This window comes from Lontra canadensis, unplaced genomic scaffold (genome assembly GCF_010015895.1).
Source record: "Lontra canadensis isolate GAN:19392208 unplaced genomic scaffold, GSC_riverotter_1.0 scaffold2, whole genome shotgun sequence".
NCBI lineage: Eukaryota > Metazoa > Chordata > Mammalia > Carnivora > Mustelidae > Lontra > Lontra canadensis.
In genome coordinates, this window is record NW_022630996.1 from 67,798,360 (window position 1) to 67,814,870 (window position 16,511).

At 36.8% G+C, this 16,511-nt stretch overlaps 1 protein-coding gene across 1 annotated transcript in view; it reads right to left on the reverse strand.

Moving 5' to 3' along the window:
- CROT (carnitine O-octanoyltransferase) overlaps nucleotides 1-16,511 on the reverse strand; it is a 46,172-nt gene that overhangs the window by 4,177 nt on the left and 25,484 nt on the right. Inside the window, exons 10-16 of the mRNA XM_032876105.1 lie at nucleotides 13,576-13,659; nucleotides 13,387-13,494; nucleotides 12,500-12,630; nucleotides 2,772-2,895; nucleotides 1,737-1,815; nucleotides 1,554-1,647; nucleotides 1,310-1,429 (exon numbers count right to left, since the gene is read on the reverse strand). Coding sequence (XP_032731996.1) covers nucleotides 1,310-1,429; nucleotides 1,554-1,647; nucleotides 1,737-1,815; nucleotides 2,772-2,895; nucleotides 12,500-12,630; nucleotides 13,387-13,494; nucleotides 13,576-13,659 — 740 coding nt within the window. The remainder of the gene's footprint in view (nucleotides 1-1,309; nucleotides 1,430-1,553; nucleotides 1,648-1,736; nucleotides 1,816-2,771; nucleotides 2,896-12,499; nucleotides 12,631-13,386; nucleotides 13,495-13,575; nucleotides 13,660-16,511) is intronic.

A 16,511-nucleotide genomic window follows, 5' to 3' on the forward strand; every position in this document is an offset into this window, starting at 1 on the left:
CTGTATTCCTGGTTATTCATGGGGTTAATTCCCTCTCCTCCTCAACATCTCTGCTCTGCTGGCCCTCTCTGACCACACTAAATGAAGCAATGCTCCACTCCCGCCCACAGATTGTCTCTATCACCTTATCAACTTGCTTATTCCCTTCGCAGCATCCTTCACTAGTTATCTTGCTTGTTTTTGTCTCTTTTCCCGAGTAAAAAAAAAACAAAATCTTTAAGAGGGAAATCTTGTCTGTCTTGTGTCCTCAGTATGTAAAAAACAAGTTCTCACTACATACTTCGTGAATGAGTGAATGTAAGTTCTGCCCCAGGATCAGGACTTTTTCTTAAGTCAGACAGCTGAGGTGTGTCTGGCTGGAACTCCTGTCAGTGTGCGCAATACAGTATCCAGATGCGTCAGTAAATATGATAGAATGCTTACTTATTCTCTGTGCCTGATGATGATTTTACACCTTTGACCCTTTATTACGAAAAAAAGAGTAAGATCTATGTTTAACCTCTGTAATTTACCCTTTAATTTGTACATTAATGTACATAAACTGAATATTATGGGAATGGCTAATTTAGGATGTAGATGCTAACAAATACAGGTAACACTGGTATAACATGCTATGCACAGGTGACATTTGACATGGAGACCGATAATAAAATTTTGAACAATAACACTGACTGTAAGCTCTTTCAAAAATTTAAAGTATAAAAACATTACCCATTGAAATATGTCTACATATGATCATTCTAATTTTTTACATTCCAACTGAAGCCTCTGCACCTATCGTCTATTCACCGTGCTAGATGTAGCCACTTTATTTTTTATAAAGGCCCCCAAGCTACCAAAGACCTCTGAGAGGAGACGGCCAGACTATGTGAATGAGGACCTCCCAAGCCTTTCTGCCAATTTCATATTACCTTGTTCTCCACCTACCAGGTTATAACATTTTCTTTCTCACTCTCTCCATAAACCTCATACAACACAAATGAAATGTATAGGAATTGGTAAAACATTCTTTTTTTTTTTTAAATATAAATTAATTTACCAATCTTTATCTTGGTCACATCAGTACTATATATGACTATATGAACCACCACACATTTATAGGCAATCAAATTTTAACTGAACTTAGCATAAAACATGTTGGGTGGAACAAATATGCTAATATGTGTACTGGGTTTTGAGAATGATGATGGTATGTCACTGAGTCAACCTTAAATGGTGTTCTGCACAAAACACCTAAAGGACTGTTTTGCCAAGTGTCCCAAAAACTGGACAGAAAAACAAACACACATTAAACGCCTAACAGCCTTACCTGTCATCTCTGATATGGTAGAAAAATCCATAGCCATTGTGGACCATGGGAACTGCCACTCCCTGGATTTCAAAATAACCAACCAGACTTGTTGAGAGAACAAAGTTTCCACCTCCTCCACTGTGTGGCATAAAGAGAGGTTATTTTACTAGGCTTACAGAAACTTACATTACTTCTGAAGAGCTTTTAACCTTCAGAAAAAAGGTTCTGATGGATCAAGTTATAAAACACTATATCATATTACCTTTTGGAGAAAAGAGGGTCTGTAAAGAGTTCTGGAACAGGAAGACCTTCCTCTTTTGCTATGAGTAAAAGCCCTAAAAGATGACGGTCAAATCCTGCAATGAAACCCGAAGTATGAAGATAGGAAAAAAATATTTCAACATGAGAGAATTTTTTAAAGTCAGAATAATTCCAATATAAGTACCTTTTCCAGCTGAAAAATCTTTCATCATTTTATTATGTTTTGCAAAAGCTTGTAACATCTTCTGCTGCCTCTCAAGAAGCTGTGTTAAAAATCAAGACAATACTTCAGTAAACTATACAGAAACCAAATTTTAAAAACCCTGAATTCAACATGATTGAACATAATTTGAGAAATCTGAAAGAGAAAAGATTTCTATGAAGATGCTGAGACACAGGTTTCTACATATTTTCCTTACTTCTTCTACTGCCTTTTCTTTCCTATATCATCCTTCATCTTGATTATTTCTTTCTAAGGAAGGAAAATAGAAATTTGTGGGCAACACTGAAGTGATATTCATAAGTGTAAAGACAGAAGCAACTATGATTTCAAAACACAGAGCTGTTCAAAATAATAATGAAATAGTTCTATGCTATTAAAATAAATGAACATATATATAACCTTGTCTATCAAAACTAAATAACAAATACAATACCAAAACAGCAGTGGAAGGGAACCACCCTATTGTCTAAATGGCTTAAAAAAAAAAAATTACAGGGGTGCCTGGCTGGCTTAGATGGTAAGGGACATATGTGACTCTTAATCCAGGGTTGTGAGTTCAAGCCCCACACTAGGTAGAGAGACTGCTTTGAAAAAAAGAAGAAGTATAAAGCAAAACATAACTGTTCTGGTTCTAATACATGAAAACAAGAATCTGTGATTTCAAAACCTTTCAACCATATCAAGGAAAAGCGTCTTTTTAAGGCACTTTAGGATAGTCTGTACTTCACTGGTGTTATCCTAAAGGTAGATCAATAATAGTAAAATATTCATAGTATCAAAGATACTTTGCCCAGAAAGTGACACAACTGAGCTTCTTCTCAGGTCTTTCCTGTTTCATATTCTTTCCAAGTATATACAGTGAATGAATGCTTTAAACACCTGAGGGACAAATATCTGAAACTATTTTACTGATCCAGGGGAACTGAAGCAAAGAAGTTGGTTATTCAAGGACTAAGGTCCCTGTAAACAAGTAAATAATAACTTTTCAATACTCACACCAGTAGAAGGATCCAGCATGGACTGACACCACCGGAGCGCTTCTATAGTACACGAGCGCATAGTCTCTGTACGGCCATGATAAAAGCATCTTGTCGTAGCTGTCTCATAGCAGCTGCCAGGGCTACAAGAAAAAATGAAAATAAAAGAAAGTGTCATAACAAAGAAAATACTCAAATATTATTACAAAAAAACCTTACCTAATAAAGCTGGCTTTGGTCAGAGACTAAGTTCTACACTACAGGCCACTGTTGTGACTTTTAGTAACCAAGAGACTACTTTCAATAATCAAAGAGTAAAAAAATACTCTGATCTACAGGGTCTGGGACACCATGGCTTCCTTCCTTCCAAGGCTTGGCTGTGGTCAGGTTCTATACCACAGTGCATCTGTGGTAGGTAGCCTCTAAGAAGCACCCCCAGTGATCCCTGCCTCCTGGTAGTAATACTCTGTGTAACTCCTCAGTTTGAGTGTGAGATGGACTTGTAATTTGCTCCTAATGAAAAGAGCAGGATAAAAGTGACGGGATGTCACTTTTGAAATTAGGTTACAAAGAGAGATCAGAATCACTCTCACTTCCTTAATATGAGGAAAGCAGGCTGCCTCGCTGGAAGGTGCCCTACAGAAAGGCCCAGAGGATGAGAAACTGAGGGTTGCCTCTGGAAAATAGCCTGGAAGGAAGTGATCTCCGCTAATAATCACAAGTGAGCTTGGAAGCAGATCCCCTCTGAGGAACACCTTCAAATGAGAAGAGAGCTGAATGACACTCTAACTATAACTTCAGGAAACTTGAAGGTAGACGCACCCAGGAAGCCTGCACCTGGGTTCTTGTGTGACAGAAAATATGAAATAACATTTACTGTCTTATGCCAAATGAGTTTGTGATAACTGTTACACAGCAATAGATAATACCGAGTCCCTGGCCTTTAGTTCCTTCATACACTATATGAATCACTACAGGATGAAGTAAAAGCATTCTCTAAGAAGTTCCCCAGAGTGATGACTGTTTTCCTGAGTTGAAGAATGATGTAAACAATTTTAGATATAGAGCTCTCTTATTTATGTAACATTATTTCTGGTGGTTGGAATCCAGAGTTAAAGAGATCAAATGGAGTGAGAGGAAAAGATGTGAACATGGGCATTAAGAAGGCTCGAACAGAATTACTAAGCCTCTTCTGCCCAGTGTATCTATAAAGCTATCTCCCTGAGCTGAAATAGTATCCTTTTCAAATATGAAGAGGAGAAAGTATAAATGAAAACTTAAAACTAACATTCTTTAAAAAAAAAAAAAAAAAAAGATTAAAAATAAAAGCAGTAAGTTAAAATATCACTGCACTCTAACCTCTAACAAAATAATATATCTTGGTTATGATCATCAATGCCTACTAAAACCATTAGGTAAAAAACTCAGGGAGGAAACTTTATAATGGACATTGGTTTACAAATCCACTCAGTCTCAACAGGATGAAACAGAAAACAAATGATGTTAATTACTTGATGTACTGTCATAAAAAATAATAAAAATAACTGATTCTTAGTCTCAAGTCTCTAGATCTAACTCCGAGTTTATGGAGAACATGGGAGACAGAGCAACATGTTTAATAGTTATTTTTCTTTCATTTAAAAGTCAAATGCATAAAACAATAATATAAACCTGTATCAATGGGCACACAATGTATAAAGATGTAATCGTTAACAAAATAGAGTATAGAGATGTACAGAAGCAGAGTTTTGTATACTACTAAACTAAGCTATTATTCAATGAGGTTGTTACAAATGTAAAATATGAATTGTATTCTCCAAGTAATCGTGAATAAAATAGATAAAAAATGAGGTGAACCATGAGAGACTATGGACTCTGAAAAACAATCTGAGGGTGTTGAAGGGGCGGGGGGTGGGAGGTTAAGGGAACCAGGTGGTGGGTATTGGAGAGGGCATGGATTGCATGGAGCACTGGGTGTGCTGCAAAAACAATGAATACTGTTACGCTGAAAAGAAATAAAAGAAAAAATATATATATATATATATAGCAAGCTGAAATAAAAAAAAAAAGAAAGAAAGAAAAAGAAGGGAACCAAAATGGTACACTGTAAAAAAAAAATAATAATAATAATCAAACAAATAAAAAAGAGGTAGCAGAAGAGTTTAGAAACAAAAACCAAATAAGACCTACAGAAAACAGAGCTAGGTGGCATAAGGAAATATTTCTTTAACAGTAACTATTTTAAATGTAAATATTCAATCAAAGGCAGAGATTGACAGAATGGATTAAAAAAAACCCCATAATCTAGTATCTTATATTCACTGTAGATAAAAAGTCATTAAGAGGTTAAAAGTAAAAGGACAAAATAGATATTCCCTAAAAATAGTAAGTACAAGAGCTGGAGTGGCTATGTTATTATCAGACAAAATAGCTTTTAAGTCAAGAGTTAAGAGGCAAACAGGACACTATATATTAATGAAAGGCTTAATTCATCAAGAAGACATAACAATTATAAAAATATATGCACCTAAAAAGAGCCCTAAAACATATGAAGCAAATACTGGGAGAATTGAAGAGACAACTAAACAACTCTCCAGTGGCAGCTGGAGACTTTAATATCGAACTTTTGATAACTGAGATAGCCCATGTAGATTGGAGATAAATAAGGTAACAGAGAACTTGAACAATAGTATCAATAACCAGACCTAGGGCGCCTGGGTGGCTCAGTGGGTTAAAGCCTCTGCCTTCGGCTCAGGTCATGATCCCAGGGTCCTGGGATCGAGCCCCACAGCAGGCTCTCTGCTCCGCGGGGAGCCTGCTTCTTCCTCTCTCTCTCTGCCTGCCTCTCTGCCTACTTGTGGTCTCTCTCTCTGTCAAATAAATAAATAAAATCTAAAAAATAAATAAATAAATAAAATAACCAGACCTAAGAGACATATATAGAACATGCCACTTCCGAACAGTAGAATACCAATTCTTCTCAAGTGCACATGGAACACTCTCCAGGAAAGACCAGTGAGGAGGCCACAAAACAAGCCTCAATAAATTTAAAAATACTGAAATCATAAACAGTATCTTTTTCAATGACAATGAAATGAAGCCAGAAATCATAACAGAAGAACAACTGGAAGATTCACAAATATGAAGACATCCAACAAGACACAAACAACAAATTGGGAAAGGGAGAAATCACAAGGGAAATTAGAAAACGCCTTGAGAAGAATGAAAATGAAAACACAACCTACCAAACCTATAGAATGAAAAGTGTTCAAAGGGAAGTTTATGGCTGTAAATACCTGTATTGGGGGGGAAGAAGCCCCTACAAATCAACAGACTAAGGGCACACCTTGAGGAACTGGAAAAAAGGAGAGCAAAGTAGACCCAAAGCCAGCAAAAGGAAGAAAATAATTAAGACTAGAAATAACCAAAATAGATAAATTAAAAATTAGAGAAAGTTAACTAAACTTGATTCTTTGAAAAGCTCAACAAAACTGACAACATTTAGCTACAATGATTAAGAAAATAAAGGGTAAAAACTCCAATTACTAAAATTAGTTATGAAAGAGAGGGTATTACCTCCTTTACAGAACTAAAAAGGATTTTAAGGGAATACTATGAATAACTGTAAACCAATAAACTGGATACCCTAGATTAAACAGACATATTCTGACTCAAGGAAAAAAGAAAATCTGAATCTACTTCAAGTAAGGAAATGAATGTGTACTCAACAACCTCACCACAAACAGAAGTCCTAGATCACGTAACTTCATCGATGAATTCTAAGACTTAAAAAATAAACACCAATCCTTTTCAAATTCCTCCAAAAAACTAAAAAGGAAGGAACATTTCCTAACTAAAGGGAGGCCAGCATTACCCTCCTACCAAAAACAAAGACAACACTAACAATGAAAATATAGAAAGGAAAATTAGAGAATCGATTCCATTTACTATAGCACCAAGAACTATAAGGTATCTGGGAATAAACCTAACCAAAGAGGTAAAGGATCTGTACTCAAGGAACTACAGAACACTCATCAAAGAAAATGAAGAAGACACAAAAGATGGAAGAGCATTCTATGCTCATGGATCAGAAGAATAAACATTGTTAAAATGTCTGTACTGCCTAGAGCAATCTATACTTTCAAAATTCCACCAGTATTTTTCAAAGAGCTGGAACAAACAATCCTAAAATTTATATGGAACCAGAAGAGACCCTGAATTGCTAAGGGACCCTGAATTGTTGAAAAACAAAACTGGGGGCATCATGTTGCCTGATTTCAAGCTTGACTACAAAGCTGTGATTACCAAGACAGCATGGTACTGGCACAAAAACAGACACATTGACCAGTGCAACGGAGTAGAGAGCCTAGATATGGACCCTCAACTCTATGGTCAAATAGTCTTCGACAAAGCAGGAAAAAATATATGGTGGAAAAAAGTCTCTTCAATAAATGGTGCCGGGAAAATTGGAGAGCTATGTATAGAAGAATGAAACTCAACCATTCCCTTACACAATACACAAAGATAAACTCGAAATGGGATAAAAGACCTCAATGTAAGGCAGGAATCTATCAAAATCCTGGAGGATCTTCAGCCACAGCAAATTCTTTCAAGACATGTCCCCAAAGGCAAAGGAAACAAAAGTGAAAATGAACTTTTGGGACTTCATCAAGATCAAAATTTTCTGCACAGCAAACAAAACAGTCAACAAAACAAAGAGGCAACACAAGGAATGGTAGAAGATATTCGCAAATAACACTACAGACAAGAGCTGATGTCCAAGATCTAAAAAGAACTCCTCAAAATCAACACCCAAAAAACATAATCATGTCAAAAAATGGGCAGAAGACATGAATGACATTTCTCCAAAGAAGACATACAAAAGGCTAACAGACACATGAAAAAAAGTTTATCATCATTAGCCATCAGGGAAATTCAAATCAAAACCACACTGAGATACCACCTTACACCAGTTACAATGGCCAAAATTAGCAGGACAGGAAACAAGTGTTGGAGAGGATGTGGAGAAAGGGGAACACTCTTACACTGTTGGTGGGAATGTAAGTTGATACAACCACTTTGGAAAACAGTGTGGAGATTCCTCAAAAAATTAAAAATAGAGCTACCCTATGACCCTGCAATTGCATTTTTGGGTATTTGCCCCAAAGATACAGATGTAGTGAAAAGCAGGGCCATCTGTACCCCAATGTTCATAGCAGCAATGGCCACAGTTGCCAAACTGTGGAAAGAGCCAAGATGCCCTTCAAAAGATGAATGGAGGGGCACCTCGGTGGCTCAGTGGTTAAAGCCTCTGACTTCGGCTCAGGTCATGATCCCAGAATCCTGGGATCGAGACCCACATCGGGCTCTCTGCTCAGCAGCGAGCCTGCTTCCTCCTCTCTCTCTGCCTGCTTCTCTGCCTGCTCGTCATCTCTCTGTCAAATAAATAAATAAAATCTTAAAAAAAAAAAAAAAGATGAATGGATAAAGAAGATATGGTCCATATATACAATGGAGTATTATGCCTCCATCAGAAAGGATGAATACCCAACTTTTGTATCAACATGGACAGGACATGAGGGGATTATGCTGAGTGAAATAAGTCAAGCAGAGAGGGTCAATTATCATATGGTTTCACTTACTTGTGAAGCATAAGGAATAACACAGAGGACATTGGGAGATGGAGAGGAGAAGTGAGTTAGGGAAATTGGAGGGGGAGACAAACCATGAGAGACTCTGGACTCTGAGAAACAAACTGTGGGTTTTATAGGTATTGGTGAGGATGTAGAGAAAGAAAACTCTTTGGCACTGTTGGTGATGCAAACTGGTGCAGCCACTCTGGAAAACAGTATGGAGTTTCCTCAAAAAGTTAAAAATAGAACTACCCTACAATCTAGCAATCGCATGACTGGGTATTTATACAAAGGACATAAACATAGTGATTCGAGGGGGCACATACACCCCAATGTTTACAGCAGTATTATCTACAAAAGTCAAATTATGGAAACAGATAAAATGTCCATTGAGTGATGAATGGGTAAAGAAGATATAGTGTGTGTAGATTACTCAGCCATAAAAAAGAATGAAACCTTGCCATCTGCAATGATATGGATGAAGCAATAGAGTGCTATGCTAAGCAAAGTCAGTCAGAGAAAGACAAATACCATAGGATTTCATTCATATGTAGAATTTAAGAAAACAAAACAAACTAGCAAAGGGTCAGGGTGGTGGGGAGAGAATAAGGCAAAACAAGAAACAGACTAACTATAGAGAACAAACTGATGATTACCAGAGGGGATGTGCATGGGGGATGGGTCAAATAGGTGATGGGGATTATGGAGTGCACTTGTGATGAGCACCAGGTATTATATGGAAGTGCTGAATCGCTAAATTGATTCTGAAACTAATATTACACTGTGTTAACTAACTGGAATTAAAATAAAAGCTTTAAAATATAGCTATTATAAGAAGACACAATAGACCAATACCCCTTTATAAATAAAGATGCAAAAATCTTAGAATTACTAACAAACCAAATTCAGCAGCATGTTAAAGAGACAATACGCCATGCCCAAGTGGGATATAGTCTTAGAATGCAAGGGTGGTTCAACAAATGAAAATCAGTTAGTGTAATACACCTTAGTAATAGAATGAAGGGTAAGTCCTACAGGATAACTGACACAGAAAAGCATTTGACAAAATCCAACACTCTCCCATAATAAAAACACTCAATATACCAGGAATAGAAAGAAACTTCCTCAACATGTTAAAAAACATTTATGGAAAACTCACAGCTAACATCATACTCAATTATGAAAGACTAAAAACTTTCCACCTAAAGTAATATGACAAAGATAATTCGGCATACTATTGGGTGTTCAAGCCAAAAGAAATAAAAGGCCTACAAATTAGGAAAGAAAAAAAAAAAAGCAGAACTATCTCTATTGACAGATTATTTGATCTCAAGTCCACAAAAGAGTATTAGAACTAATAAACTAATTCAACAAAGCTTAAAGACACAAAACCAACACACAAAAATCAGCTGCATTTCCACACACTAGCAATAAATGACCTGAAAAGAAAATTAAGAAAACAATTCCACTTATAATAGCATCAAAAAGTATATACTCAAGTTTAAACTTAATGAAAGAAGCAAAAACACTATACACAGGAAACTACAAAAGAAAGTTTAAAGAAATTTTTAAAAGCATAAATAAATGGAACAGGACTTTGTGTTCTTAGATCGGAGACTATCATTAAGGTGACAATGCTACCCAAAGGAGTTTAGAGATTCAAAACTCCAATATTTCTGAAAAACATGGAAAAACTAACCCTAAAATTCATATGGAATTTCAAGAATAGCCAAAACAATCTTGAAAAGAACATAGGTGAAGAACACACACTTTTGCATTTCAAAACTTACTACAAAGCTACAATAATCAGAACAGTATGATACTGACATAAGAAGAGACATACAGACCAATGAACAGAACTGAAAGCCCAGAAATAAATCTTTACACGTATAATCAACTTATTTTTAAACAAGAACATCTAGACCATTCAATGAACAGTCTCTTAAAAAAATAATGCCAGGGGGCGCCTGGGTGGCTCAGTGGGTTAGGGCCTCCGCCTTTGGCTCGGGTCATGATCTCAAGGTCCTGGGATCGAGCCCCACATTGGGCTCTCTGCTTGGCGGGGAGCCTGCTTCCCTCCTCTCTCTGCCTGCCTCTCTACTTGTGATTTCTGTCAAATAAATAAATAAATTCTTAAAAAAAATAATAATAATGCCAGGAAAATTAGATATTCACTTGTAAAGGAATGAAGTTGGACCCTTACCACATACTATACACAAAAATTAATTCAAATAGCATCAAAGACAGGTGCCTGAATGGCTTAGTTGGCTAAGTGTTTGACTCCTGATTTTGGCTCAGGTCATGATCTGAGAGTCATGAGATCAAACCCTGCATTGGGCTCCACACTCCACACTCCACAGGCATGGAGTCTGCTTCTAGATTCTTTCTCTTCCTCTCCCTCTGCTCCTCCACCTCTCCAACCACTTGTGCTCTTGCTCTCCAAAAAATAAAAAAAAAACACATCAAAGATTTAAAGTAAGAGCTACAGCTATAAAACTCCAGGAAGATGGGGCACCTGGGTGCCTCAGTGGGTTAAGCCTCTGCTTTCGGCTCAGGTTATGATCTCAGGGTCCTGGGATCAAGCCTTGCATCAGGCTCTCAGCTCGGCAGGGAGCCTGCTTCCCCCTCTCTCTCTGCCTACTGCTCTGCCTACTTGTGATTTCTCAAATATCAACAGATGAATGGATAAAGAAAATGTGGTGTATCTATACAGTGGAATATTTAGCCATAAAGAAAAATGAAGTTCTTATTATATCATATGGATGAACCTTGGAAATATTATCCTAAGTTGAATAAAACAGAGACAAAAAAGACAAATATCCTATGATTCCACCTAGAGGAAATATATAGAATATCTAGTTCATAGAATATATCTAGTTCATAGAAAGTGAAAGTAGATTAGAGATTACCAGGGGCTGAGGCAATAGGAGAAATAAGAAATTACTGTTTCATGGTTATAGTCTCTCTTTGAGGCAATGAAATCATCTTGCAAATAGACAGTTGTGATGCTTGCACAACACTGAAAATGTAATTAATGCTACATTATGTAATTAATGGCTAAACTGGAAAGGTTGCTTTTTTGTTTTTTGTTTTTTTAAGATTTTATTTATTTATTTGACAGACAGAGATCACAAGTAGGCAGAGAGGCAGGCAGAGAGAGAGGAAGGGAAGCAGCCTCCCAATGCGGTGCTCCATCCCAGGACCCTGGGATCATGACCTGAGTGGAAGGCAGAAGCTTTAATCCACTGAGCCACCCAGGTGCCCCTGGAAAGGTTTTTTTAATTTATATTTTACCACAAGAAAAAAAAGATAATCCACTTCTTAATGTCAATAGTAACAGTGTATTGTGAGGCTTACTACCTTTATAGAAGTATAATATACAACAACAGCATAAAAAATGGGAGAAGCATTCTGTTTTAAGGTTCTTATGTTACACTTCAAGTGGAAAATGTTACTTGATGGTAAACTTGGGTAAATTAAAGATGTATTTTATAGACCCCGTGCAACTACTAAAAACAAAATAAAACAAAAGAATATATCTGACAATGGAGATAAAATGGAGCAATTTTTAAAAAATACTATGAATTCAAAATAAGATAAAAAAACAAAAATCGGATATGATAAAAAGAAAAGAGAGAGCAATATGGTAGACTTAAACCCAAACTTACTGATAACTATATTAAATGCAAATGACCTAAAAACCCATTTAAAGACACATATTCTGAGACTGGATATTTAAAAAGCAAGATCACAGAGCTTCTACTCCTGCCTAAAATGTAGAAAGTCACAACACACCATCTCTCTTATCCTAAAAATTAGTCAAAACTGGATAATCTATAAAATCATAAACCCCTCAGGAAACTGAGGCTACAAGGAAACCAAGTGATTTGAATTCCAAAGAACAGTAAAACCTCTCTTAAAAGACAGTGGACACTCTGTAGAAAGTGTCACACATCAAAACTCCAAAACACTGATGATGGAAGTCCAAATTAGGACACAGTGCCGCTTGCGGAAAAAGTCAGGAAAAACACTGGGGAATGAGGATGGAATAGCTATGCTAAAGATATACCCTTGGATTTCAAGATGCTGAAAATGGAAAATGAAGGGTTCTCACCGTCCATAAAGTCTGTAATAGGCCAGCTGAAGTGCAAGCTGAATAAATGTATCAGGGTGAAGCAGCTTCTTCTTGGTTAGGTTTTTGCCAAAAGATGTAAAGGGATACACCACAATCTGCAGATCGGATGCCTAACAAAAAATAAAATAAAATAAAATAAAATAAGATAAAATAAGATAAAATAAGATAAGATAAGATAAGATAAGATAAAATAAGATAAAATAAAATAAAATAAAATAAAATAAATGGGAAAAGTGAAAAATCAGCTAAGAAGAATACCCCAAAGATAACCAAATCATCATCTGCATTAAACATTACATATAAGAAATTAAAGGTATCAAAGCTACAATTTAAAATGTTTTAATGTTGGGGCATCTCGGTGGCTCAGTTGTTAAACATCTGCCTTCAGCTGAGGTCATGATCCCAGAGTCCTGGGATAGAGCCCTGCGTGAGGCTCCCTGTTCAGCGGGGAGCCTGCTTCTCCCTCTCCCACTCCCCCTGCTTGTGTTGCCTCTCTCACTGTATCTCTGCCAAATAAATAAGATCTTTTTTAAAAAAATGTTTTAATGTTATTTGGGTGCCTGAGTGGCCCAGTCAGTTTAGCATCAGACTCTTGATTTCAGCCCAAGTCATGATGAAGGGTCGTGAGATTGAGCCCCATATTAGTCTGGGCTCAGTGGGGAGTCTACTTGAGATTCTCAGTCCCCCTCTCCCTCTGCCACCAGCCCCACCACCGTGCTTGTGCTCTCTCTTTAAATAAATAAATCTTTAAAAATAAATAGTTTTATGTTGTTGTGCTCAGATGATGACCCAATTTTTATATGTGGTAGTTGAAAGAAAGAAAAGCATTAGTATCTAAGAAAAAAAAAAAAGTTTAAAAAATCTACCTGCTTGAGAAATTGGGCTTTAGCTTGATTTACATTGTTTAGTATTTTATCATCCACAGTGAAAACAAGTTCCTCTGGAAGTGATATATCCCGTACTTTTTCTGAACCCTGAAAACAGGGAAAAGACTTAAAAATATTAAATCAAAAAACTATTAAGGAAAAAAAATGAAAAAATTTTTTCTAACATACCTTCCATCTTCCTTCATTCTCAAAAACTTTCTCATTAATATAATGGCTGATGTTTATCATAACCATTGCATCAAAAGGAGCATGCTAAAATGAAAATACACAAGATTTTGAATACTTTATGTATTCATGTATTCGTGACCCAATATTTTATTTTCAATTCCCCTCCCCTCCAATCTTAATACATACTGAAGTGCAGAATTCAAATGCCTCACCCAAGGACAGAGAAATCCTACAGCACAGTAAGTGATTGCTGTATTTTATTTGCTGCAAAGGAACAAATACTTAAAGTTGGAAGCACCTAATGAGGGATCTTGAGGTAATGGGGGGGGGTATAAGTAAGGCAACCATGAACTATCTAGAGAAAATAACCATTATTTAAACTGGAAATGAAAGCAGGTGTATGTGTGCAATGCTAAGATATTCTGAAATTTGAAGAGCACTGTGCAAAAAGCAAAGGAGGATGACAGACTTTTTGAAGGCTAAATTGAGCACTGTATGAACTTTATCAGTAAAGACAGGCCACTAGGTGAGCATTAAAAAGCATAATCAGTTTGTGTTTATGTCTACAAGAGTGTTTAGATGCAGCAGAAATATTTCTCAATGTTTAAGGAATGCTGGAAAGATGGGCTGAGTTATAGGAGTATTAGAGATTTAACAGCTATACTGAGAGGAAGGAACTTCAGCTAGTGAATTTTTCCATCATTTATTCTGGAGGACAAATTTTTGCTTTCTTTTCTCCATGTCCTTTGGCAACAATTCCATCAGTTTTTTTCCCTCTATGTTACTGCTATCACTTTACATTAAACAGTTACCATTCATGAACTGAATGTGGGACTACCAGCCTTGGAGAGAAGGAAGGAAGGCTTAAGATATGGACTAGCACATCTGGGTTCACATTCAGAGGAGTAAATTAGGTGTCTTAAGTATCACCCTAATATTACAGAGATCTGTTGGCCTATCTCATAGCCCAGTGGAGCCTAGAAATATACTATGAATACTGTTACCAACTAGATAGCGGCTACAGCATCAGAAAAGACTCTTGAGGGAGGTCTGAAGTAGATGCATGAGCAACTCACCCCATCTGTCCTTTGATACAATAATGACACTCACAGGTCATTGACAAGTCCATTTTCTAACTGCATCTAACAATTTTACAAAGAATTTGCAGAGATATCACATATTGTTTCATTTGATTCATTTCATTCAGTAAAATTAATTTCTAATTCTTTTACTTGACCCAGTAAGAAAGAGCAAGGCTAAAGGATAAAAGTATCTCTGACTGGTAATTCTACCTACCCATCTCATGGTGGAAAGCTAAATATCAATTTTTTAAAAAGAGGAAATATGAAAACTTCATATGCTTTCTTGATGTTTTATTTGTTCATTTAGCTTTTTTTTTTTAATTTATATGGAGACAATATGTGTAACATACTTTCTAGGAATAGGGTTTCAATCCTGTGTCCAAACTCTACCATTCAACTGTTGTGCAACTGTTGAAGTTACTTAATTCTTAAGTTACTTAATCCTCATCTGTAAGTGGGGGTATTAATCATATAGTTGGTGTAACAAATGATCTTCATAATGCTTATAAAGGGCTTCCTACAGAATGTAGACCACAGCAATAATCAGTAACTGCTGTTAGTATTTAACTCTTTATTACATGCTTCCTATGTGCTCTTCACAAAGCCCAATAATAAACCCTAGATGGAGAAGACAAAGTAGTTGACCCCGGATTTTAAATCCCAAGAGGGAAATGTAATTAACCACTGTGATCACAAAAGTACATATTTAAACACCAATGGAACACAGCAGCAAGATGGCATTGCATTTAGAACAGACCAACTTTTACAGTATATAGTATACTGCTTACCCCTGAACAACACTGACCTCCCATGCAATCAAAATCCACATATAACTTTTCACTCCCCAGAACTAACTTAATTACTAATTGCCTGTTGTTGACCAGAACATAACATTTGCCAATATAAAAACAGTCAATTAGCATGTTTTATGTTGTATTATGCACACTGTATTCTCACAATAAAGACAGAGAAAATAAGGTGTTATTAAGAAAATCATAAGGAAAATCCTATATAGTACAGGAGTAGAGTAAGGCACCACACATCTCCTCATCCCCACCCAAAGTTAGCAAAGCTACCCAGGAATGTGGGCAACCTCCTTTCAAGCAGAGTCCAGGGAAAGGCAGAAAACAGGGGAAGGCACAGCACTGTTATCTTCTCTCTAGGTTGCTTTCTCCACCCGGTCCCTCCACGTGGTTCTAATTCAGTTTCTGCTTGTGGAAAATTCTGGCAAGCTGCTCCCAGCAATATTAATTCTCTGCTGTAGAGAATTTTCAGCACCTCAGACAGCTCTCCTTCCTACCTTGGGCCTTATAGCCCACATTACTACCTGGTGATATCCTGCCCCAAGTATTTTCCTGGACCCCTAGGGATAGTGGGGTGGGGGGAGAGCAGATTATCATTCTGTGGTCCTTGGCCAGCTGTGGACAATGACTGGTCTTGGCACCTCACTGAGAATCCCTCTCCAGAGACAGCCCCTTCACAACTTTTTGTTGAAAATCTCAGTGAACCAAACTCTGCACAGGTAGTACGATGAGGAGTGCCACAAGCAGGTGACAGCCTGCTGTTCCAGCCTTCTCAGCAACTCTCCATCACCTTCCCTTCACTTTTAGTCACGTGGCAACTTCTACCTTATTTTTCAGAGTAAAATATGTATTTATTGAAAAAAAAAATTCATTTAAGAGGACCCACACAGTTCAAACCCATGTTGTTCAAAGACCAACTATATACAATTTACTAATGATGTTTTACATAGGTTAAATTGCTTTTTCTACAATCATCTTAAGTTACGAGGGAAACCAATATGGGATTTTTAAAAGCAGATTACCAAGGAGAGATAATCAGATCAATTTTATA